The sequence below is a fragment of the Canis lupus genome, chromosome 34, assembly GCF_048164855.1.
Source record: "Canis lupus baileyi chromosome 34, mCanLup2.hap1, whole genome shotgun sequence".
NCBI lineage: Eukaryota > Metazoa > Chordata > Mammalia > Carnivora > Canidae > Canis > Canis lupus.
The window spans coordinates 23,734,775-23,760,591 of record NC_132871.1 but is presented as its reverse complement, the minus strand read 5'-3'; the positions used below and the strand labels follow the sequence as shown (position 1 = coordinate 23,760,591).

At 35.5% G+C, this 25,817-nt stretch overlaps 1 protein-coding gene and 1 long non-coding RNA gene across 2 annotated transcripts in view; one reads left to right on the top strand and one right to left on the bottom strand.

The window, feature by feature from the left end:
• Nucleotides 1-9,750: 9,750 nt before the first annotated feature.
• The window catches only part of SLC4A10 (solute carrier family 4 member 10), a 285,441-nt gene continuing 269,374 nt past the window's right edge, over nt 9,751-25,817 (top strand). The window contains exon 1 of the mRNA XM_072811530.1: nt 9,751-10,045. Within this exon, the coding sequence (XP_072667631.1) occupies nt 9,998-10,045 (48 nt within the window). The 5' untranslated portion in view covers nt 9,751-9,997. The remainder of the gene's footprint in view (nt 10,046-25,817) is intronic.
• Nucleotides 10,624-24,289, bottom strand: LOC140624486 (uncharacterized). Its single transcript, XR_012023959.1, has 3 exons — nt 24,084-24,289; nt 11,183-11,340; nt 10,624-10,859 (listed from the first exon to the last, which is right to left on the bottom strand). It is a non-coding gene; the product is annotated as an uncharacterized lncRNA (long non-coding RNA).

Genomic DNA, 25,817 nt, shown 5'->3' with positions numbered 1-25,817 from the left:
TTCTCTCCAACTACTTCTTTTACTGTTTGCCATATGTTGTTGAATGCTCTCACTATCCATCCGGCCAGATTTCTAGAACTGTTTCTCTCCTTCATTCCCCTCATCCGAATATTCATATCTATTTTTTTCTTTTGCATATATCTTGGAACTATTTCCTTTTTTCCATCATTACTGAAGCTATCATAGTTTAGGTTCTTATCTCTTATCAACTTACTAACTGGTCTCTTACCACAAGTTTTGCCCCAACATCCTCCATGTTATAGTTTATGTGATTTTTCTAACTGGTTGTATTGTTATGTCACTTTTTTTGCTCAAGATCCTTAGCTTCCTATCATCTGTGGTATAAAGTCCAGTCTCTTGTGTGTGGCAAACAAGACCGTTTACCATTTATAATCTGCTCTTTGTCTTCTCTTACATCTTTCTTTCCTGATACTTCCTTTTATACAATTCATGTTTCAGCTAGGTAGGACTCTAGAGTTCTTGAACACCTACTATTTCTCCTATAGATAGGAGAATACTTTTACTCTCTTCTCCCCTAGAGCCTGTTTCATACCTTTATTATAGTGGTTATCCTATGGGATGCTAAATGAATGTGTGTCTTTCCCCATTTCCAAGTACACTATAAGCTTTCTGAGAGTTTGGTTTGTGTTTTATTTATCTTTATATTCTTTATATTTCACCTGTGTTGATTTAGTCTTATTTGCTTAGCAGATAATGTATTTTATAATTTATTATAGTACATAAGGTACCTACTGACTCATAAGCTCTAAATCAATCAACAAATGGATGGATGGTTGGATACACAAATAAACACCGTATCAGTAGGTTTATGTTTGGTTTTGCAAGTGAGGGAACACTCTTTAGAGACTGAGTAGTTGAAGAAAGTAGGAGAGAAGGCTGTCTGCTTGGATTAGTTAACACAGCAGCAGGGAGTTGGAAGAGTTTCCTTTTTGATATTTGGAGATTTACGAGTGTGTGGCGTATTTAGAGATCCTAGGATTTTTTGTTTTGTTTTGTTTTTAGTGATAACATGCAAAATGGTTTGGATACTGAAGCTTGGAGTGTTGACTGATTTGCTTAGGCTCTTTTAACCAGTTAGTTGCCAGGCTTGAATTTGAGTCAGAGACTTCAGTTTTACCTAATTTAGTATTCTGTAGGTGCACAATTTACTGTAATTAGTCCAGCCCTCTTATTTAACCAATAAAGAAGGTAAAGAAAGTACTAGGGCAATAATCTGTCCATGCTTGCAGATCAACTTAGGGACGGAGATTTCCAATCTCATGCTTTCCGCACTGTAAGAAGCAGTGTGGAGTAGTGGTCAAGAAGCGCGGTAAATCCTGGACTTGATTCTCAGCCCTGCCACTTACTACCTCTGTGATTTGGGAGAATTCAGTTATTTTATCTTTAATATGGGGGAAAGTGTCCACATGATAGATTAATGTGAAGGTTAAATCACTTAATATAGTAAAGCCCTTTTGAATAGATCTTATGTAGATATAAAATAGTAAAGCCCTTTTGAATATCTCATGTAGATATATTCATCATTTTTTGATAAAAAGGGCGATAATAATGCTTTCTTCTCCACTCTGTTCCCACTGAATCTACATTATAGGATCTATATCATGCTGTATTCTCAAGTCTATAACCCCCTCTAGACTGTGAGCTTTTAAAGGGTAGAGATCTGGGGCACCTGGGTAGCTCTGTTGGTTAAACACTTGACTCTTGATCTCAAGGTTGTGAGATTGAGCCCTGTGCCAGGCTTCACGTTTAGTGTTGAGTCTGTCCCTCTCCTGTTTGTGCTTTCTCTTTCTCAAAAATAAAATAAAGTGTAGAGTTCTTACTGTAGTCAAAGACTAGCGTAATGGCATACAAGAGACATTTGATACATAAATCTTTAAAGAATGAATTAACTTTTTACATTAGAAAATAACAGTTGGATATATATTTCATTGTCTTTGACATTAAAGCAGAATTCATGGAAAATTTTTGAATTATCATGTCTATAGAAAAAATAGTGGAAAACATGGAGAAAGTGTACCATATATTATTTGGCCAAGGATACACTTAAAGTACTTGGTTAGGGATATCCTCACTATAGGACTTCTCATCCTGATGTAATAGTTATCACTTGAGTTATTTTTTGTTAAGACATAGAATCATATGTTTTCTACTCAGTCTTTTCTGAATAAACATGAAGAAGCAGGATTTGTATGCATCATTGATGATAGAAATACTTTATTTTTGGCTTGACCGGGTTCATTCTTTTCAAATTTTCTGACCAGAGTACCAACTTTGGGCTTGGAACTGGTTGTCATCTTCTTTTTGTTTGGGAGCAAACATTTATTCTGGCTACTTGGACAAATTAGAGATCAGTATAGCATGATGCAAAAAGTAAGGGCTTTGGAGACAGATAGCCTGGGTTGCATGTCTGTTCTTTCTTTCTTTCTTTCTTTCTTTCTTTCTTTCTTTCTTTCTTTCTTTCTTTCTTTCTTTCTTTCTTTCTTTCTTTCTTTCTTTCTTTCTTTCTTTCTTTCTTTCTTTCTTTCTTTCTTTCTTTCTTCTTTTTCTTTCTTTCTTTCTTTCTTTCTTTCTTTCTTTCTTTCTTTCTTTCTTTCTTTCTTTCTTTCTTTTCTTTCTTTCTTTCTTTTCCTTCCTTCCTCCCTCCCTTCCTTCCTTCCTTCCTTCCTTCCTTCCTTCCTTCCTTCCTTCCTCCCTCCCTCCCTCCCTCCCTCCCTCCCTCCCTCTCTCTCTCTTTCTTTCTTTCTTTCTTTCTTTCTTTCTTTCTTTCTTTCTTTCTTTCTTTCTTTCTTTCTTTCTTTCTTTCTTTCTTTCTTTCTTCTTTTCTTCTTTCTTTCTTCTTCCAAGATTTTATTTACTTATTTAATCATTTATGGCATGATGATGCAGAGGGAGAGGGAGAGAGAATGTCAAGCAGATTCCTCACTGAGTGCAGAGCCCCATGCAGGGCTTGACCTGAGACCGTGACCTGAGCCAAAATCAAGAGTCAGACACTCAACCGATTGAGCCACCTAGACACCTTGCCTGGGTTGCATTTCTGACTCTGCTGCTTAATTGCTGTGTGATTTTCAGCAAATTATTTAATTTCACTCAGCTTCAGCTTTCCCATATGTAAAGAGTTTAACGCATATATCTCAGGGTTAATATGAGGAGTAAATTAAATAATCATATAAAAGAGTTGGCACAGTATCTGACATGTAGTAAACACTAAATAAATGGTAGGTTTTTAAAAAGTTTTTATTTTAATTTCAGCTAGTTAACACAGAGTGTTATATTAGATTCAGGTGTACAACATGGTGATTCAACACTTCCATACAATGGTGGGTGTTATTGAATGGTGGATGTCATGTTAGTTCACTCAAGACCTATGCTAATATATTGCTATGTATTATCTACTAAATGATTATAGATATTTAAACCAATCATTTTAAAGAAAAGAGTTATAGTTAAAGTAACAAAGTTTGGAAATAAAATTTGGGATAGATGGTGTCAGACCATCTGTATCAGAATCTCTTGCTATAAATACAGGCTCCTTGTTCTCAACCCAGTTTACTGGATAAGAATCTTTGGAGGTGGGATCTAGGAATCAAATAATTTTGGAAACACCCAAGGAAGATTATTTTGATGTAAATAACCCATGGATAAACTTTAGGAAATATTTATATACAAGGTATGTGTTTTCTTGAGACTTGTTAACCTATTTGAATATTTCATTTAAACCAACACTGAGGGTGCTTGGTTGGCTCAGTCAGTTAAATGTCTACAGTTCAGCTCCTGGGGTCCTGGGATCGAGTCCCACATCAGGCTTCCTGCTCCACAGGAATCCTGCTTCTCCTTCTGCCTCTGCCTCTTTTTCTCAGTCTCTCATGAATAAACAATAAAACCTTAAAAAAATTGATGATTTTTTTAAGAAATGGAAAATTTCTTACTTAAAGTATCTCAAGTTATAGGATCTGCATTTTTGAGTAGTATTTCAGGTCATAAGAAATACATTAATTCTTTTTTTAAAAAAAATTTAATTCCAGTATAGTTAACATGCAGTGTTTGTACATGTTTCAGGTGTACACAATAGTGATTCAACACTTCCATACAACACCCATACTTCATCACAAGTGTGCTTCTTAATCCCCATCACCTATTTTACTCACCGCTCCACCCACCTTCCTTCTGGTAACCCTCAGTTTGTTCTCTATAGTTAAGAATCTCTTTCTTGGTTTGCCTCTCTTTTTTCCTTTGCTCATTTGTTTTGTTTCTTAAACTCCATATATGAGTGAAATCATATGGCATTTTTCTTTCACTGACTGATTTTGCTTAGCATTATACTTTCTAGCTCCATTCAAATGGCAAGACTGTTGTTGCAAATGGCAAGACTTCACTCCTTTTTATGGCTGAGTAATATTCCATTGTATATATGCACCACAACTTCTTTATCCATTCACCTATCTGTGGGCACTTGGGCTGCTTGCATAATTTCATGTTCTTTCTGTTTCTTTCATGTATCTGTCATACTGTTTAGAATGACTGATTGTTTATTTCTTTTCCAGACTATGAGCAACTTGGGGTAGGGACTTTGGATTTTCAGTGTCTAGCAGAATATTAGTCCCATTGGAGATATTTAGTAAATATCTTTTATTATTTTTTTATTTTTTAAAAGATTTTTATTTATTTATTCATAGAGACAGAAGGAGAGAGAGAGGTGCAGATACACAGGCAGAGGGAGAACAGGCTCCATTCAGGGAGCCTGACATGGGACTTGATCCTGGGTCTCCAGGATCACGCCCTGGGCTGCAGGCGGCGCTAAAATGCTGCGCCACCGGGGCTGCCCCGTAAATATCTTTTAAATGAATAAATCAAATTTTATGTATCTCTCTTGATTTATAATTGTGTTCTTGGGAGGAGACACTGAATTCAAACACTTACATAATTAATTCTCTTATCAGATATAAAAGAGCAATGTTTGGTTGTTCATTTTTTTATGGTTGTTCATTTTTTTTGTCCTATTTTATTAATATTGAAGTAAGATGATTTTTTAATCTTAGGTTCTTCCCCCTTCATTTATGCCTTATATTTATTAATTTAGTCACTGGCATTTAATGTCTTAGGAATGGATAATGCAATAGGAAAGCCATTTTGGGGCACTTGGGTGGCTCAGTTGGTTGTGTCTGACTCTTGATCTCAGCTCAGGTCTCAATCTCAGGGGTCCTGAGTTTGGGCCCTGTGCTGAACATGCAGCATACTTAAAAAAAAAAGCCAGTTTTAAGTTTCAGAAGCCTAAACCCAAAGGATACAGTTTCTAAATAATAGCATTGTAAGAAAAGATGAAGAACTAGACTGTCTATAGTAAAAGATTCTCTGGAATGGAGGAGGGCTAGAATTGGAAAGGAACAGGAGCTTTAATTGCCAGTGTGTGCCCTTGAGAAAGGGCTGTGTGTTCTTTCTCATTAGTTGAGTTCCAGATTGGGTTTGGGGGAAAAAGAGAAAAAGATAGATAATTCAGATAATTATATTTAATATTGTATGTCAGTTATACTTCAATAAAAATTAATTAATTAAGCATACAAATAAACTATTGAACACCTACCATGTACCAGCAGTTTTATACGAGCAAACAAAACATGAAACCTATACTCAAAGACATCCTAATTTAGAAGGAAGGAATATAGTACCTGTAAGTGCTTAAGTAAAAATATGTGCAGACCAGAGGTAAACCAGAAGACAAAACCATTAATTTCTAATAGCATTTTTCTCCCCTTTATAGAGATATAAAATATTTAGGATATTTCTTTTTGTGGAAAAAATTTCTAATTTTTTTGCTTGTCATGTAAGGTAGAAGTATATATATGCTTCAACTTACATATGTCTCCAATTATCAGCATTTAAGCCTAATTGATCACTGTCTGTCAAATGGTTCTGAATGTATTTCTATTCCTAACTTGAAATAATCAATATCATACTTATTACAGAGTTAATGTTATAGCTAAATAACCCTTAACTTGTCCTTTTTCTATACCATGTTTTGAAGAATTATAATAAAATAATAATTATTCATGTGTCCCATGTTTCAGGCATACAGCATAATGATTCAACATTTGTATACATTATAAAACGATCACCACAATAAACCTAATTACCAACTGACACTATACAAAGTTATAATTTTTTTCTCATGTTGGGAAGTTTTAAGAATTCTTTCAAATTTGCAATATGATATTATTAACCTGTAGGTTATTTCTTGAATTTGTCACATTCAGCTAAACACTTTTAGATTCATAAATCAGGGCAGCCCGGGTGGCTCAGCAGTTTAGCGCTGCCTTCGGCCCAGGGCCTGATCCTGGAGACCTGGGATCGAGTCCTGCATTGGGCTCCCTGCATGGAGCCTGCTTCTCCCTCTGCCTGTGTCTCTGCCTCTCTCTCTCTCTCTCTCTCTCTCTCTCTCTGTGAGTCTCTCATGAATAAATAAATTTTAAAAAATCTTAAAAAAAAGATTCATAATCAATTAAATCTACATTAGATACTTTAGGTTGTTCAGAACATTTATGTAGCTCCCAAAGGATTGAAGTACAAAGGAGATAACACTTCAGTAAATGATATGAACAGTGCTCTGACAGATTGATGTATGTGAAAAATAGTCACTTAAAAATATGAATGTTGAATTAATAATATTATCAACAACAGAGTATTAATGTTCAGAATATATTTCTGATCCTGTTGCCTACCTAAAGTTCAGCTCTTTTGTACTAAAAAAGGTCAAAGCACAGGACGTTCATATCTAAGCCAGAACCCAATATTACCAGGACAAAAAAGTGTTTTCTTGAAGTACTAGTGTTGGCAGTAACCTTTAGAATCCAATGTCTTCTTCAAATACAATTAGATGTGTCACATAAAATATTATCTCTAAGATAAACACCATATTAATGTGCATATCTTAACCCCCAGGGCTTAAAATAGCAAAAGGAGTTAGAAATTGAAAGGACATTGGCTCCATGCTGACTTGCGTACTTGGGGGATTAGTAAAATTTGAGGTCAGCAAAAGTCCCAGGATGCAGGACAGATCAAGGAAGGAAGCGCACCATGGTGGCTGTGTTCCTTTTCTATTGGCCACTGCATGGGCAGCTGGAAAGGAAGGAGGGTCTTCTGTTTCGTGCTTTCTGTAATTCCTCTTTGCATGATTGGCTTGTGGCCGATTGCTACTTTTATTTCATTCTTCAGAGAGGAAAATTCCACATGCATATTGATCAGTATAACAGGGAAGAGCATCAGTAGCACAGTGCCTCACACATAGTAGGACTGACTGAATGAAAATCAGACTGTTGTCTCATTCCAGGAAAATATCTGGAACATTTGGTTCTTTGGACGCATTCAGTTTTCATAATGCTTAAAGTTAGGTTTGAAACAATAGCTGTCAAATTGTGCTAATGAAATCTCACTGAGTTTGTAAATAAAACAGGCTGAAGAAGACCTCAATTTTAATCTAGGATCCAAGGAAACTTGACTGTTATGGAAAGAGCTCTGGACTTGGAGAAACGTAGATGTTACCTGGGGCTAGTTTTAGAAAGTATATACCCAGCTCCTTCTTCTAGCCTCCACTCAGGACATACCAGAATCTCCAAGGTGGACAGTATGTAGCTGGGGGTGAAAAAAAAAAGCTGCTCATACAAGTTGGATTTTCTCTTCCCTAACCTCTGTGTTCTTTTCACTTTCTGTGTTTGAAAATGAATAGAGAAGTTGATTTCCAAGGGCCTATCTGGTTTTGGTTTTGTTAGTAAAACCTATCTGGCCTATGGTTTTAGTAAAAATTCCACTCCCTAGTGATGCTTTTCTTTTCCCAGAAGTTATCTATTCTATACTTATCTTCTTCATTGGGACTTTTTTAGTATGTGGATATATTTTCTCAGGATATGGGTCTTCATTCTAGCCTTGAGTGTGAGATAGAGGTAGTGGATTAAATGAGGATCACTTTCTTTCCCCAACTTTTCTTTTTGCTAAGCTAGCATTCAATATCTTGGATCAGAGAACTATAGTGGTATGGGCTTGCTTGATCTCTAGAAGTAGAACATCTGCTGTTGAAACTGGCTAAGTCCTGTTATACTGATAGAAATAGTAGCTCTAGGATAATAGTGAACACTCAGGAAATGGTTGTTCCAGCAAAGTCCCTACATGGTTTAATAATGTATTACTGTAGGAAAATATTGATTGAAAGTAATTTAAAATACTATCTTATTTTTATTTTGGCTCATAGAATAAAAATTCAGACATTTTCCTAGTTATATTTGAATTCTTTTTGAACAAATATAAACTGGATGACCTAGGGTTTCCTAGTGAGATAGAAATAATCTTTCTAGAGAGGTTCTCACTTTTCTTCTAATAAGTTTCTTGTGATGATCTACTATAGTCATGTGAGTGGAAGGGGAGCTTTTATTTATTAGTCCATGGTAGAAAATCAAGTTGGGCCCCAAATTAGCAAATTCCCAATCAGCACCTTGTTATTTAAATCCTTGGAATCATCTCTATGTGCTGTACACAAAGTTGCTACTCAAATAATCATTATAGTTTTCCAAAATATGTTTTCTGATCATCAAAATAATAGTTTATTATAAATAATTGTATTGAGAAGATAAACAGATTAAAGTTATTAATAATTTCACCTATGAGGAATGTTGTGGAAAATTTTGGTGTGTTGCTGAAAATAATTTAATATTCACATCTGGTGATGAATGCTTTTTAAATCTGGTAAAAATCTTATTTAACATAAACCATTTTAATAATTTTTAATCATATTCTTTCAACCCCTTTTCATTTCATTTGTAACCTCTGTACTCGGTTTGGGATTCAGTGACATATGGGCTTCATACTTAAAATACTCTAGATCTATAATCAATTCTAGGAAATATGTGGCCACTCAACAACCATTATCAACTCCTTTTCCCCACAAAAGAGTTCATTTTCTCTCATGGATTAGAGAATCCTGTACTCCTCTTTTGTTGAGACTTTTGTGGCAGAAAGGTACATGCTTCATCTACTCTCGTCCGATTCATTGTCTTTTCAAAATGCTTTAGTATACAGATAATTTCTACTTTCAAAATACTTTCTTTTTTAAAAAATATTTTATTTATTTATTCATGAGACAGAGAGAGAGAGAGAGAGAGAGAGAGAGAGACAGGCAGAGGGAGAAGCAGCCTCCCGGCAAGGAGCCCGATGTGGGACTCGATCCCGGGACCCTGGGATCATGCCCTGAGCCAAAGGCAGACGCTCAACCATTAGGCCCCCAGGTGTCCCTATCAAAATACTTTCTTCCCTTATTATTTTTGTTGGGAAATCATTGAAAAATGTATTTTATTTGTGATAGTGCGTGACTTACCAAGTCTCTCATAATTAAAGTATTGCAAGTACCTGTCTGCCCAATTCTTATGGAGTCAACCATGACTTATGGGATTTTTGTTAATGCATAGTTGAGTCTCAGTTAAGGCGTATCAATTTTGATGTCCTCTGTTTTTAAAGACCTTCTGCGCTCAGAGCAGGACATTTAGTACCCCTTACTAACATCCTTTTATTTGAATAATGTGTCCTATGAGGTTCTGGGAATGCAGTGAATTGCCTCAGATTGTTAAGACCTGGCTGAGCTGGTTGGAGTCCACCCTGGACCAGTCTGTATGGGAAGTTAGCTCTTGGGGGAGATCCTTCGCGCCCACCAGACTTGCGGCTTTGCAGGCTGTATTTGACAGCAGCAGCCAGGTGTGGGCAGTGACACAGGGCTTGGGAGATCTCTGTCCCCGGCCCGGGGATCCGAGGCGTTCAGTGCAGAACCTGGCCGGCAGCCCGAGTGAGTAGGAGCCATGTGACTCTGGTGAGTTGGAGTGTGCAACCTCCTCCTGCTTCAGAGGTACCTGATCCGAATACTAAGCAGAGCGAGTGCCGGGCCGGGTGTAGGACACTGAAGACACTGCAGAGGAGGGTGCTTATTCCAGAGGCATTACAGGACATGGAGATTAAAGACCAGGGAGCTCAAATGGAGCCGCTGCTGCCTACGGTAAGAGACCACCTGCTGTCACAGATTAACCGCGTTTGCTGCGAAACCTGTCAGGCAAGCGGTCGCCGGCTAGGGTGATCGCACTTGGGGTGGTGGATGGCTCCCTCGGCATATGGACAGGGGTCTCCTCCCATCTCGGGTGACTGAAATGCATAACGCAAAGCACATGATTTTCCCCCCCTCTTCTCAATATGGATGCACTACGGTGATGAAATGTCTCATGTTTGCTGCTGTTGGAGGAGATGGCTGGGTTTTAGCAGCAGGGGCAGCTGTGTGTCTCTCGTCCTGCTTGTTTCTGCCTCTGTGTTTCTCAGGCTGTTCAGTGGAGGCTGAAGACCCTGCAAAGAAACCCCCTCCCCCACTTTTTAAAAATCATATTCCATTCATGCTAAATTTTCTCCCTATGCCTCATCCCCCTGGCAGTGAGGTAAGGGAATCTGCTGCTGTTGCAGCTCTAGAGATTTAGTCTGCAGAAACCAGGGGAAAGGAGAACAGGAGGATTGTGTGTGTGTGTGTGTGTGTGTGTGTGTGTTTTCTGTCAGTCTCTCTTAAAAGGAAATGTGTCATAGTTCACATATAAAGGAGGTGTGCATCTTGGGGGGACCAGCAGACAATTCAGCTTTGAATATATGAGAGGCTCCTGAGTTGTCATTTAGAAAAAGCCTGTTTATTTCTGGGTCTTCAGACACCTCCCTCGATCTAATTCTTGGGTAAGTAGTTGGTTTGCTTATCCTCTCCACAATCTCTCTGGCTGGCTCACAGACTTTGTAGCTCTTCAGGCAACATCTTTCTCAGCCGGGAGCAGCTGATGTTGCTGTGTTCAAGGAAAAAAAGAAAACAACAACAACAACAACAGTATTTTCTTGACGCAACAGAGATGCCAAATGCAAGCTTTCAGCCATCTATCAGCACTATCACAGCTCAGAGCAGCAGACATCTCCTCCCTGCACCAAATCAGAAAGAGGGGCTGTTCTCAGCTGTCTGTTACTCAGGTTGGTGACCCACCTTGCAGGCTAGGGACTGGCAGCAAGCTGTCCATTTCCAAGTCCATTCCTAGGCTTTGAACACATCTTTACATCAAATGATACCTCAGGGGGAGTGGGCAAATGCTGGGCCACTGTATTTTTAGGGCCTTACCTCTCCTGCTGGGCTCAAAATCTGCAAAAGATGCCAGTTTGCATCCCGGAATTGGCTGTGGCTACTGAGCATGCTCAGTTCTCCTCAGGACGCTAGATTTGGGCCGGGAGGGAGCAGGAGGATGGGAAGGATGCAGGCATCACCACCAGGAATGGAGCCTAAATGAAGAGCAGGGGCAGTGAGGGGGAAAAAAGAAGAAGCATATCAATTAGTCTGTCTGCTTAAAAGTAGAGACATTCCTTTAGGGATCAAAGTAGATTTGTTTTGTAAAAATGAGAGTAAAAGATTTATCTATCTTCCCAAACTTGAATAGATACATAAATTAGGATCCTGTGGGTATTCAGAATGAAGGATGGAAAGCATATCAGAGAATCATCCTTCTTTGAATAAAAGGAAGGGACTATGCATAGGAATTGATGGATGGAGATTCAGAAAAGGTTAAGATATAGGGAAAAAAACGTTTCCTTTTTTTGAGAGGAAAGGGGTTTGGAAGTTGTCCTAGAAAAGCAGGCTGAAGTCAGTTTGATGTGGCATATGAGCTGTCACTTGTAGGTAACACTTAAAGGGCTTGGGATGAAATGAGGATCAACTGGAGACATTTAGAAGGGGACAACATTATTGGGCTAGAGGGGTAATCAGAGTGTAGCTTAAGAGAATAGAGAAAATACAAATTTGACCAGAAAAGGAGATTAATAATCAATCTGGTGGAAATTTTTGAAGAGTCAAAGATTGCATTTTATGTGTATAATGGCTTGTACAGAATAGTTACAAAGTTGCATAGTTTAATGACAAAAAAAAAAAAAGAGATCATGCCAGCAGTTCATTATATGAAAAATAAACTTGAGAGACTAGAAAGGATGCTGAATTACTGGCCTAATTTTATACTTATATAGTATTTTCAGCTTCTCCAATTGCTTTTATACATTTTTTTTTAGTTTTTAAAACAATCATGTTAAGTAAAACAGGTTTTATTAATTTAAATTTTAAAAATGAGAACTTGAGGCACAGGGAACTGGAATAACGTGTCTAGGGTCACATAGTATTGAAGCCAGGACTAGAATATAGGTCTCCTGAAACTAGTTCAGAAAAAAAAAGCACTATTTTTTTTTTTACATTACATTATTAATCAGGCTTATCATAATCAGATCCTGGACTGGAGTTTTTATACTTGGAAGAGAAAGGAAGAAATGGCTTTGGATTCTGTTTTAGAAAATTAATCAGATGACTTTGCAAATAATTATGTAAGAGGCAATATGGCATAGTATTTAAAAACATAGTCTAGTAGGTCCTAGCACTGCTATTTATTTATCTCAGGGAAGTGGTAAGCTTTACTTTCTTCAACTGAAAAATGGGAAGGGAATGGTACATATCTCTTGGGTTTTGTAAGGGCTGAATCAAATAACCTGTGTGAAGTATCTGTCATTTAGTAAGTTCTGAATAAAAGTTAGCTGCTAATAGGGAGGAAAGGGAGAAAAAGATTCCTTTTAAGTCTCCCAGGTTTGCCTTCATTTATTGTGTATAAAGTACATTTTAAGGGTGTGAGTGAAGGAAGAGGTCCTGACATATTTCCTTTTTTCTCAGTCCTCCCCTGGGAGCTTTAAAGATAATTTTCTTTTGTTGAGCAGGGCATCTTTGCATTTTAGAGGTTCTTGTCACTCTTAAGGGTTAGGATATTCAGTTCTTCTAGGCCCAGAATGCAGTCTGGCTTTGATAGCACCTGTTTTGTCGGAAGCTATGGATCAAGCTGTGATAGAAGATTCTTTCATTTATTAAAAGCCTGTTGTTGGCCAAACATATTCTTGAGGCTGGGAATATAGCAATGAACAAGATGAACAAAAACCCTGCCCACATGGGGCTCACAATCTAGCTAGTCTAGAGCTAGAGCTTAATTTAACTTTTTGAGAGAATCTACTGTTTTCTCCTCAAATATTTAATCACTGTTATAAGCTGTTTGACACAGGTAGATACGGAGACTATATGTAATACTAATGATAGTGGTACCACTTTAGTAAAGATAGAACCAATCTTTTGAAAGTATGAAGGCAGGAATTTAGGATATTGCATAGGACTTCATATATTTCACTTTCGGTGTTGAGTTGGCTTCTAGTAGTAACCTGACAATCTTTAAATTACTAGCATGGAAGAGACTCCTAAGAGAATATTTTTACAACAAATGTTTTTATCTCATGCCATTTATTTTGGATGATATTGTAGTGGTTCCATGTTGGACCCCTTCTGAAATTCCGATGTCCTAAAAGGAATTTATTTTAAATTTAACTTGCTTATAAAACTGTCCTGAGGTATGGAACTGAAGATCACTTTTTAAAGGTAATTTGCTGGTATATAGTAGATGGGGGAATATAGCACCTTTTAAAATGTGAATTCTGGATTTCCAAATGGCCCAGTTTATTGCTTTGTGAAAAAAAGTTATGAAAAACCTCTATATTATTAAATTAGGGAAAGAGAAATGGGACTAAAATGTCCAAGTAACAAAAATAATACCTAGGTTGGCTACATAATATTAATATTTTTATTTTACGTGAATTGTAATTTAGATTATAATACTAATTTAAAGAAAACATACTCTCATGCTAATACATAGAGAGCAAGATGCAGTATAAGAAATCAATTCTCATTTTCCCCCTTGTAACTTGAATTATCACTCTACAATGGTGAGTGACTATAAAATTAAATATATGTACAGGATGTCAAAGCTGCTAATGAGTGGTAGGGTCTAAAGCCTACAAGTATTAAGTTTATGACAGTATTGAGGTCAGATGAGGAAGTGAGGTAGTTTTTGATGGAGAATTAGAAAATATCTAGAAAAAGGTCTGGACAAAGGTCTGGAACTCACATAGAGTCAGTGAGCATGGCCAAAAAAATAATCACAACTCTAAGGCATTTCTTTCTAACCTTGAGATGATGGTTGCTTCAGAAGTCTAAACTGGACGTGGACTATAGCACCTAGAGCGATGCTTCAGGTGAATGGGGAAATGTGGATGCCACTCTCAACACTTCTGTGTAGAGAAATCCAGCCTTCCTTTCTCATACCCAGGGTACATGACATTTGATCATTTGACTTTCTATGAAGATACCACTTTCAATCTGTATGGTAATATTAGTTAAGTTTTATTTATTTTTAGATAAAATAAATGTAAGTTAAAATTCTAATATATGTCCTACTTAAAAGAGTTGTTTCAGATACTCCTTGGGGGTATGTTGTTTATATTTAGAATAAGGCAATAACTAGTATTTAATGCATCTATTTGATGGAACCATAAATGTTTTAGTCGGAAAAGGACTATAGAGTTCAATTGCATATTTTGGACTAATTCCTTAACTCACACGAGGTGAAACTGGACGCCAGAGAGAAGAGAAGATGTATTTAAGGGCATTCTGCTTATACTAGTTAATGTCAGAGCATGGCCTAGAGTCCAAATCTCTTGATACTTTCCACCTTTGTATAGTCCCTCTTGTAGCATAGAGTAAATATCTGAGTGCCAGATTAAAATCATGATGGTAATTAGACAATCTTTATGATTTGTCTAATAGATATTGCTCAGTACTAATAGATACTGCTCAGGTTCACATTAAGCACAGACATCTCTAGTGTTCATGATAATCCTGAAAGGTTGCTAATGTTATCCAGCCTTACAGATAAGAAACTGAGCCTGAGAAAATTGAGTAAGTTACCCAGGTTCACATAGCTAATAAATACTGAGTTAGGATTTGAGAATATTGTATCTAATTAAAAAGCAACTCTTTTCTTTTTAATCAGAGTCAATTAAAAAAAGGAAGACCATTATAAAATGGGCTTTCTCATCTATATCTTCAAAAGCAAAAGCGCTATGATATAGGACGTTATAAAATGTAAGGCACTGCAGGCCACATTGCATGATTCCATTTATATGAAAAGTTCAGAAGAGGCAAATCCTTAGAGACTAAAGTAGATTAGCGGTTGCCAGGGTCTGGGACAAAATTGGAGAGTGATTGTTAACATCTACTGGTTTCTTTTTTTGAGTGATGGAAATATTTTGGAGTTACATAGTAGTGATGTTTGTATAAACACTGAATAATACTAAATTGTATCTTGCAAAATGTTGAATTTTACTTAAAAAATTGCAAAGAAGATAAGTTATTGTTTAATCATTATCACTAACAGAGAAAAAGTTGAGGATCTAAGCAATTCTTTTTTTTTTGTAAAGATTTTATTTATTTATTCATGAGAGACACAGAGAGAGGCAGAGACATAGCCAGAGGGAGAAGAAGGCTCCCTGTAGGGAGCCTGATGCAGGACTTGATCCCAGGACCCTGGGATCATGCCCTGAGCCAAAGGCAGGCGCTCAACCGCTGAGCCACTTATACTCTTATATAAGTCATATTTATATAAATCAAGAAGAGGGAGGGACGCTTGGGTGACTCAGTGGTTGAGTGCCTGCCTTTGGCTCAGGCATGATCAATCCCGGGTTCCCGGGTTCGAGTCTCACATCCGGCTCCCTGCATGGAGCCTACTTCTCCCTCTGCCTGTGTCTCTGCCTCTCTCTGTGTCTCTCATGAATAAATAAATAAAATCTTAAAAAAAATCAAGAAGAGGGCAAATGGAATATTCATGAAAATTTACAGCACCCCCCCACATATATACATATATACACACCCTAGATAGTCTCTAATATAAAATTATTCTTTTTGTCAAGACAATGCTGAGGTTGGTCAAGGTTTCCGTAAACTATTTGCAGACCTAGGGATCTTTTGGAATTTATCTTCAAAGATGAGTTAAGAGAGTAGATAGCATATCCTAAGTACAAGAGAGGAAGAGAACTATCTAACTTGGGTCAAATTGTTATTTTCTTCTTCAAATCATTTTTCTGAACTTTCTCATAATACACTTTAAAATTTAACATAAAAAATTCAAAACAACTAAGTTTCTAGAAAAATACTTTTTTTCCCCATTATACCTTACTTTGTGTTATCAACACTTAAGGTCATTGTTGGTTTAGCCTCATATAGTTATTATGTTACTATAGTTTATAATAAGTCAAACTCCAAAGAAAACATCTATTCATTATCAATCATTTTATAGTGATTTTCAAAGTATGTTTCTTCTTAGATCTTATGATGCTTAAGGAGATTTTTTTACATATCATAATATATACATACATGTAATTTATATATCATAAATGCTCCCATTCTAAGTGCACAATTCAGTGATTGTCAGTAAATTCACAGAGCTGACCAACCATCACTGCAATCCATTTTAGAACATCTTATCATCCCCCAAAGCTTCTTCTAGCCCATGTGTAGTTAACATCCACTTCTGACCCTATTCAATAATTAATCTACATTTTGCTGATTTGCTTTTTGCCTTTGTAGATTTGGCTTCTCTGGACATTTAATATAAGTGGAATTGCAGTAGGCAGTCTTTTGCATCTGGCTGTCTTCACTGAAGTGAACCATTGTTGACATTCATTCATGTTGTAGCGTGTATCAGAAGTTTGTTCCTTTTTATTACTGGGGAGTATTACATTGTATGGATGACAGACATTTTGCTTATTGAGAGTTTGGTCATTTGTATAGTTTGTAACTTTTGGCTATTATAAATGATGATGCTATAAATTTTCATGCTGTGTGTCTCCGTGTAGACATATATTTACATTTCTCTTGGGTGGAGTCCTATGAGTGGAATTATTGGATCATATAATGAGTTTATTTATAATGTTCAAAGAAATTGTGAGACTCTTTTTCAGTGAGGTTGTGCCTTTTTATATGTACCAGCTGTACCATAATATAAGGGTTTTGGCTTCTCCACATTTTTGCCAACACTTGATATTGTCTCTCTTTTTTGACTAGTCATTCTAATGAGTGCGAAGTGATATGCTGTTGTGATTTGATTTGCATTTTCATAATGACTAATTGTCTTAGTCCATTTTGGTTACTATAACAAAATCGATAGACTGGGTGGTTTATTAAAAACAAAAATGTATTTTGCACAGTTCTGGAGGCTATGAAGTCCAAGATCAAGGAACAGCAGATTTAGTATCTGATGAGAGCCTATTCCTGGTTTATATAGATGGCCATCTTTCAGCTATGTTCTCACATGGCACAGGGGGAGGGGAGCTCTCTGGGGCCTCTTTTATTAAAGACCTAATCATCTCCCAAAGGCCCTACCTTATAATACCAAGGCTTTGAGGGTTAGGTTCCCTCAAATATATATTCCCAAAATATACAAATTTTGGGGAAACAGAAACACTCAGTCTATAGCACTAATGGTGTTGAATATCTTTTTATGTGCTTGTTAGCCATTTGTAGATCTTCTTTGATGAAATGTCTATTAAAATATTTTGTTCATTTTCAAATTGGTTATTTGTTGTCTTCTTGACTTATAAGAGTTTTCTTTTATATATATGTATTGGATACAACTTCCTTGTCAGAAATATGATTTGCAAATATTCTCTCACTGTCTGGTCTTGTCTTAACCTTTTTTTTTTTTTTAAGATTTTATTTATTCATGAGACACACACACAGAGAGAGAGAGAGAGAGAGAGAGAGAGGCAGGACACAGGGAGAGGGAGAAGCGGGCTCCATGCAGGGAGCCTGACATGGGACTCGATCCGGAAACTCAAGGACCACACCCTGGGCCGAAGTCAGGCGCTAAACCGCTGAGCCACCCAGGGATGCCCTTGTCTTAACTTTCTTAATGGTGACTTTTAGAATACAAAAGTTTTTAATTTTGACAAAGTGCAATTTATGTTTTTTCTTTTATTGATTTTGGTTTTGGTATTGAATCTAAGAACTCTGCCTAAACCACGCTTACAAAGATTTTTTTATTGTATGTTTTTTCCTAGGTGTTTTATAGTTTCTGTTCATACATGTAGTTCAACGATCCATTTTGAATTAATTTTTGTGTATGGTGTGAGATTAGAATCTAAATTCTTTGAGTGTAGATAGCTAATTGCCCAAGCACCTTTTGTGGAAAAGGCCACCTTTTCCATTGTGTTTTCTTGGCAGCTTTGTTGAAAGTAACTATCAGTAGAAGGTTATTTTTTCTGGGCTCTGAGTTCTATTCTGTTTATCCATGTGCATTTCCTTACCCTAATACCCCATTGTCTTGATTATTGAAGTTTTATAGTAAAATGTTCATCTTTGCTCTTATTTTTCTAAATTGTTTGGCAATTTTAGGTCCTTTGCATTTCCATATGAATTTTAGGATCTATTTATTGATTTCTATAAAAACCTTGCAAAGATTTTGATAGAGATTATTTTAAACTTACAGATCAACTTGGGGAGAATTGCCATCTTGGCAATATTGAGTCTTCCTAAACATATATATGGACTGTCTCTCTATGTATTTACATCTTAAATAATTTCTTATGGCAATGTTTTGTAGTTTTATTTTTTTTAGTGAGGACTTCTATGTACTATATCTCCTATGTACTATATCAAGGATGACACAAAAAATTCTGGATACCATTTACATACAAGTCCCTATGTTAAGTATAGGCCATTTCCAAATAGTTCAGGACTCCAGAAGTCTTCTAAGAGGATGGAAATAGAGATTAAACTACGGGATTGAGTGGGATAGAGTGAGAATGTATTATAGCCAAGGACTTGGTATGGTTTTAACTTAGTGATAAAGTTGATATATCAGTATCAAGACTTGATCATTCATCATGAAAATTATGCACAAGGATCTAATAAACAAGTTTTTTTTTTTTAAGAAGAATTTTCTCATTGCATATTGAATGTGTTAGGTTGCTGGAGTGCCTCCAACACTTATTTGTACCTATGCTTCTTCTTGCTTATTCTGAGAAACCAAGATTTTAGAGAAAGTGATTGCTTCCTAATGACTTTTTTTTGTTAATGTGGCTTTGATATCAAAGATGATAACATAGTCTTATCCAGGCACATTCCAGAAAGCAAGTGCCATAGAAAGTAGTTAGGTATATAACAACTACCAGATGGAGTCAAAACATAGCTCTGCTGCTGAAGCACATTTCATTATTGTTAGATTCATTCTGTTCCTTACATTAGTACAGAGGTGATTTTCTGTTGGTATTTAAGCTGCACTTGGAATAAGCCTATCCAAACTCTTTGGATTTGTGCAGAAACAAGATTGTGGTTAAAAATGGAAAAACATGTAGACATCAAGACATAGACTTAATATATAATATAATTTGTTATTTAAGTGCGTATCATGTACTTCTTGTTTTATTAATGAATAATGTTATGATATAAATGCCTTCCAAAAAATCTGATATTATATAATATTACAGAGCACTTCCAGAAGATATATTTTTTTTCTCTTAAATGAAGGGATTGTTATTGAAACTTTAAACTCAAGAAACACCTGCATGAGAATCATCTGGAGGGCTCATTAAAAATGTAAGTTCTGGGCCTTAGTCATTGAAGCCTTGAATATCAAGGAGGTGGTCCCAATAAACAAGAAATATAAAAATGCTCTAGGTTATTCTTATGTGCACTGAAGTTTGAGAATATTTACTTTAAAAAATTAGCTGAAAACTTATAGTTTGTCTGAATTATCTTAGCTGTGGGAATGCTAGAAGACCAAATCTTGCAAAAAAAATAAAGAGAACTATTTTTTACAAATCATAATGGATTACAAAATCCTTGCTACTCATTTTGCTCATTTGGCATTTGTTACATATTAGTATCACTTTGCAATTTATATGTGTATATAAAATTACCTTTACTCATATATAAATACACATACATATAAATGTTTTCTTAGAGTGCTAGATTCCTTTTTTTAAAAGATTTTATTTATTCATGAGAGACACAGAGAGAGAGAGAAAGAGAGGGAGAGACACAGACAGAGGAGAAGCAGGCTCCATGCAGGAAGCCTGATGTAGGACTTGATCCCAGGACTCCAGGATCACATCCTGGGCTGCAGGCAGGCGCCAAACCTCTGAGCCATCCAGGGATCCCCAGAGTGCTAGATTCTTAAAAGTGGAATCAATTTCACATAATTTTGTGCTGCTCTCTAAGACAGCCAAGTGCATACAAATCCTTCTTAAACATATAGTGGATAATATACTAAGCAGCAACACTAGTAGGCATCAGTTGTCAAGAGCTTAAACTTTGGAGTCAGACAGTTCCAACTGTTTCAATTAAGTATGTATGCCAGCTTTGGCAAATTTCCCAGCTGTTCAAAGCCTCACTTTTCTTACCTATAAAATAGGAATGATAACAATAATAATATCTACCTCACAGGCTCATGAGAATCAATAAATTATGTACATAATTATGTATGTATGTACATAATATGTATACACATTCAATTGTGTACATATTATGTATATACATAAAGTGTGTAATTATTATACATATTTACATATGAGTTATACTGTTCGGAGTAATTACTCAAAAATGGTAGCTATCATTGTTATGAGTATTGGAATAATATTCTCCTTTGATTGCAAATAATTGCACCAAAGATTTTTATACCCAATATGCATAGTTAATTCAATAATGAATTATTTATTTAATATTGCTTATTTAATACCTTAATATATCCATTTGACAGTAATATTATACAAGCCAATAATATAATCTGGTAAACTTAATAAAATACATTTTTCCTAATTCTAAAATTAATACTTATTTTTTAGAGTAGGTAAGAAAACATAGAAAAGTAAATATAAAAGAAAGCATTAATTTTGTTATTTTTTTAGCTTTTTATTTTGAGATAAATTTTGCACTTACACAATAATTGCAAAAATAGTACAAAGTGTTCCCATGTACTTTTCATTCACTTTGCCATAATATTAACATCTTACATAATTGTAGTTAATAAGCAAAAGGAGATGAACATAATTAGTACAATTCTACTAAATAAACCACAGTATTTATTAGAGTGTCAAAGGACTCTTGTCATTTTTTCTGTTCCAGGATCCCATTTTGTGTGTTAGATATCATGTCTATTTAATCATCTCCAATTTGTGAATCATTCAGTATTTCTCTATTTTTCATAACTTTGGCAACTCTTGAAGGGTACAGGGCTATTTTTTTTGGTAGATTATCTCTCCATTTATGTTTGTGAGGTTCTCATAATGAGATTGGGGTTATGCATTTATTGCCAAGAATACCACTAAAGAGATGTTTCCTTCTCAGTGAGTTATAGCAGGAGATAGATGATGTCTTTTTGGGGTTGTTAACCTTGATTACTGAGGTGTCTGATGGGTTTTCTACTGTAAAATTAATAATCTCCCCTTTGTAATAATGGATATCTTGGGGGAGATACTTGAAGACTATGGCAAATGTCCTGTTATTCCTCAGCCTTTTGTCCACAAATTTTAGCATTCTTCATTGACTATTTCCTGCTTTTACTTATTTATTACTGTGGTATTTGCATATTGGTGATTTTCTGTTTCATTCATTCTGCATGCAGAAAGTCGGATTTTTCTGTAGGAACGAGCTGTCACTTATTCTCCATTTATTCATTCAATTGCTTATTTCAGTATGGACTCAGAGATATTTATTTTATTCTGTGGGCCATCTCAATTCCAATTTTATTGCTGAAAAGTTTTCATCTTTGGACATTAGGAGCTCCTTCAACTGGCTCTTATCCTTTCAGCATGCTTTCATTCTTTTTTGAGCACTTCCTTAGTGTCTGGCATTAAGATTTTCCAGGGTCCTCTTTTATTTTTTCTGCCTCAGCCCTGGAATGGGTCATTTCTTCAAGGAGCTACTAGGCCAATTTTTAAGGCTATGTATAAATATTGCCAAAATTCCTTCCAGAAAGATTATATAACCAGTTTTTATTTGCACTAGAAACCTCACAGGTATTTTTAAAATGTTGACAATTGGCAACATTTTGCTAACACTTTCTTCTGTATTCCATTTCCAACTTTAGGTAGTGTTTCTATATGAAGTTTTTTTTTTTTTTTAATCACAGTTCAGAAGAACGTTGAACTATTTGGAAAATTCTTCAATTTGTTCCTTTATTCAGATTATTACTGAAATGCTGCTTATAGTCACTAGCTTATCTTTTTTTATACAGGACTCCTTTGTACAGTGAAGATATGAAACTCTAACCCCTTTATTGTAGGTCCATACTAGATACCATTTTGGCCATGAAAATTTTGGGTCATCTTTGAATGAAATCATACCCCTACTTCTTCAAAACCACAGATATTCTTTAAAATAAAAAAAAATAGACTGAAGTTCAGAAAGGTCTAATTCATAAGGTGTTTCAGTGTCTTATTCTTTTTCTCAGCCTTACTGATTATTAGTTTATGATAGGCAGTCAGGTTTTATTTGTTGCATTAGGATGATTCTCTTGTACAGAACTTTCATCTTTATCACTCATTAAGAAGAGACTGTTATTCTTATTTGAACCATCCAGGACCTTTCATGTCACCAAAACCATGTTGAAGAATTACCTGAGGACCCTGATAGATGACAAACCTGACAAAAGTAAAAATTTTAGGCCTTCCTATATGTTGTTACTTAAATAAAACATGATAATTTGGACTGTGCTAATAACTCTCTTATTTAATAATTCTTTTTATGTTTATGTGGCTTGAAAAATATAATTAGTTTTTAAGAACTGAGATTAGGGTTAATTTACTTTAAATCAAATAATTCGGTAAATAGTTCTACAACAGTAATTGTTTTACATTTATCTTGGCATTGTAAGCTAGTACTTTCTATTTAGTCTTTAACATAAATATCCATTATAAATGGTTATCATAAGAGCTAAACAACAACAAATCTTGAGCTTAAAATCAAGCTATCTCATAGCTTGATATTAGAAACTGTTTAGATACTAGTGCCAATCTAATGAAAGGAACTGGAATTTACAGTACAGACCATTTCTGTAATATAATATTTTGTCAAATCTTTATGAGGACAAGAATGCAGAATGATGAATTTAATATCAACTTTGTCCATTTAAAAGATCAGTGAAGCTTTCTCATAATTCAGGAAATTCTAAAAAAAAAAAAACAAAAACAAAAAAACAAAACAAAACAAAATTCAGGAAATTCTATCTATGGTGCGTCCATTTATTTATTTATTTAAAAAAGATTTTATTTATTTATTCATGAGAGACACAGAGAGAGATCGGAGATAGGCAGAGGGAGAAGCAGGCTCCCACAGGACCCTGGGATCACGACCTGAGCCAAAGACAGATGCTCAACCACTAAGCCACCCAGGTGCCCTGGTATATCCATTTAAAACATGCTGGGTCAACCTTGAACCCAGCTTTAAAAAAGATGAACCTTTCATAGAATTGCTTCAAGTAGCTTATAATTTCACTTATTTTCTTTTATGATTTAAAAATATTATTCCACTTCTTTTTACATACTTTAAATTCATTATATATTTTAGACTAGGACTCCTGGATTATATGGCTTTCTTATCTAAACAGATTTCTCCCAGGATCTTTAGAAATGGTTGGATGATCCGATTAAAAAAGGGCTTATATCTTTGATTCCGTAGGACAGTGCTATATCTCGGGGAAAGGATCTAGTTAGCTCCGTAGCTCTCTTGATTTCAAGTAGGTCAAATATTTTGGAATGAATTCTACCATCTAACTTTCAAGTTACATCAAAACTTTTGACATTAGAATCAATTTTTCTTGGAAAAATATACTTTCCTGGTGTTTATTTTGGTTCAGAAAATATCTTGAAATGGGAATGAAAAGGCTTCAAAAGTTTATTGAATCGCAGATTGTTCTATAAGACAATAGTCTGGTGATTATGTTTCAATACTTCATAAACACATATTTACATTTATCTCAAAAAGTACCTGCATATTTAGAAAACAAGAAGCAAGGGTGCTTCACAAAATGCAATTGAACTTTAATGCAAACATTAATACATGAATGGTTCATATATTTTAATGCATCTAAAATTTTAATTGATTCACATACGTTACTTACCTTTTGGCAGCCTTCCTATTAGATAAGAATGAAGAAGGAAAACAAGTAGCTTTTCTGCCTTTTAAGAAATGCAGCAAGGATTCCACTTACATAGGAAGGTATAGTAAAATATGCCAATCATGGGCTTAAGAAACATTTTGCCCTGTTTTGATAATAATGTTTTTCTGTAAACGATCCACGAAAAAGGGAGAATAAGATGAGCACAAATAAATAAGACTCAAAGATAATTCAGATTATCTTATGACATCAATAGTTTCAGTATTCTGTGGCCTTTTATGAGATAATTAGGTGTGGTCACAAGAGGAGAAAGGAGAAGCAGAGGAAAACAAAAATTTCCATCCTTAGCGACCATTCTTCAATGACAAAATAAACACACAAACTAAACAACATAAAATTTATACATTAAAGATTTGGGGAACTTTTCAGAACACAATTTGAAACGACAGTGAGGTTACAATAAGATAAGAACAGATGGATCTTAATCTGTCTAACATTTCACAGTAAGTGATTAGGCAGGAGAGTTAGAGACCATTTGATTTTTAGAAGTAATAATTGAATACTCAGAAACAATTGAGGAGGACATAATACTGAGTGAAATAAGCCAGACATGGAAAGACAAATACTGCATGATCTCATTTATATGTGGAATCTAAGATAGTCAAACACATAGAAGCAGAGAGTAGAAGAGTAGTTGCTAGGGGATGTGGAGAAGAGGGCATAGGGAGGTGTGGGCCAAAGGTAGGAAGTTTTAGTTATGCAAAAATAACACAGGAGAAGCTCCAAAAAGCCATGTTATACTAACAAGTCTCTGAAGAGGGACTTGCTCTATGCCATGGCAGGGTCAAGGGGAAGTGATAGCTTTTGATGAGATGGTAGAAGACAGAAGCAAGGAAAAGTTCAGGCCAGAGCCATTATATGGAAAGGCAAGGCAAGGCAAAGCAGGTAAACAGTTTAGAATTGCCTAGTTTAAATAATGGTGGTGGGTGTTGGGCTATCAATGTCTCTGGTTGTCTGGTACCTGGCCCTGGGATAATTTAGGGCAGGAGAACTATTGGTTTGGTTGTGTGAGTTAGATGAGGAGAAAGTTGGTGGTATAGATTTGGGATTAGTTGGTTTGTATATGAAAAATATATTTTGTAGGCAAGTTGTTAGTTATCTTTGGGATTTAGCTAGCCCTGAAAGGGGTAATCTCTCCCTGAGACTGTAAGGCTCCAAATGCCAGATCATTAATAATATCGAAAATAGGAAAATGTAGTTACCACACGTAGTCCTGTGATTAATGGATGCCAAGTAGACAAAAATAGGATCTACAAAAACACAGAACAAATGGATATCCTGTATTACTCTATAAATTCTCTTTTAAAAGGAAATGGAAAAAGAGTACCTGTCAGGTTAGGTATGGCCATCCCACTTTATCTACATCCACGTATAGGAAGAAATTTGGCAATTCCCAGGAACTTTTTCTTGCTTAGTTTTATATGCTTCAATGAAACTATGGGCTTTGATGGAAATTTTATTAAAAATTGCAGATGTACTATTTTTTATAACACACAACCTCTCGTGATAATATTTGCCTGTAGCTAACATATATGTATAAACAAAACTTAATAAAGAGAATATGTATATGGAAGACAACTTTTAATTCTGATTAGCCTCCCTCTGATTTTTCTCCTCAGCCTTTCACAAGTAGATTAGTGATTATTTTATGTTGCTTTGACTTTCTAATTACGTATT